Source organism: Nanorana parkeri, unplaced genomic scaffold, assembly GCF_000935625.1.
Source record: "Nanorana parkeri isolate BGI_ZX_2015 unplaced genomic scaffold, ASM93562v1 scaffold1320, whole genome shotgun sequence".
NCBI classification, from domain to species: domain Eukaryota; kingdom Metazoa; phylum Chordata; class Amphibia; order Anura; family Dicroglossidae; genus Nanorana; species Nanorana parkeri.
In genome coordinates, this window is record NW_017307588.1 from 63,800 (window position 1) to 64,681 (window position 882).

The following is an 882-nucleotide window of genomic DNA, read 5'->3' on the forward strand; positions in this document are numbered from 1 at the left end:
CTATGTTAAATTAAATTAAACTGTTATTTTTTTTTTAGTTCGAATGTTGGGCTGGAGGTCTCTAAGCCTTTAAAACCCTTCAAAGTTTTCAGCTGTGGTAGTAAGTTTCTATTCACTGAATTCAGTTTATTATCAGGAAAATTTATCTTTAGTTTGTAAAATTTAACATTTATCAAACAACAACATAATGGTGGCTTTGGTATTGTTCCCTGCTTGAACTCAATAGTTTGGAGGGGTGGCAACATACTTGTGGTCATATAGTGGATATGGATAATAAGGATTCTCCTACATGTTTGATCTGCATTAAATATATTTCTAGAATTCAGACTTAAAATATGTGACTTTCCTTGAGACTTTTGTTTCTGGAGTTCTGCTTTTATCAGACTGGTACACTTCCTATGTGGTAGCCCAGGCTTGTCATTGTAGATACCATTGTGCCCTGATGTTTGGAATCTGGCTTGTATTGACACATAGAGCTGTAAGAACAAATCATAGGTCAACCTTTGATACGGGATAAAGGTTTCAGATTTCATATGCCGTGTCTGATGATTGATTGGTATCTCTCTGTTTAGAAAAACAGCTGGAACCCACTGAAAGGTGTAGAACTGGACCCTACAATCCCATCCCGGGTGGATATTTCTCATACAACGTGTGGAAGCCCATTCACTGTAAAATGACTGAATTCACTGACAACGATAAGCTGAAGGACTTTCTCAAGGGCAAAAAGTTATTCCTCCTGGGAGATTCTACAGTTCGCCAATATATAAGACACTTTGCGGAGAATATTAAAAGTGAGTGTAGAGGAAACTTTATTTCTTTGGGTCTTTCTTCAATCCCTCCCTTCCTTCCTTGCCCTTCCTACTTGCCTTTTCCCTTACTTTC

General features: G+C 37.6%; 1 protein-coding gene across 1 annotated transcript in view; it reads left to right on the forward strand.

Moving 5' to 3' along the window:
• LOC108797670 (NXPE family member 2-like) overlaps positions 1 to 882 on the forward strand; it is a 4,938-nt gene that overhangs the window by 3,420 nt on the left and 636 nt on the right. The window contains exons 3-4 of the mRNA XM_018569311.1: positions 39 to 100; positions 573 to 791. Coding sequence (XP_018424813.1) covers positions 39 to 100; positions 573 to 791 — 281 coding nt within the window. The remainder of the gene's footprint in view (positions 1 to 38; positions 101 to 572; positions 792 to 882) is intronic.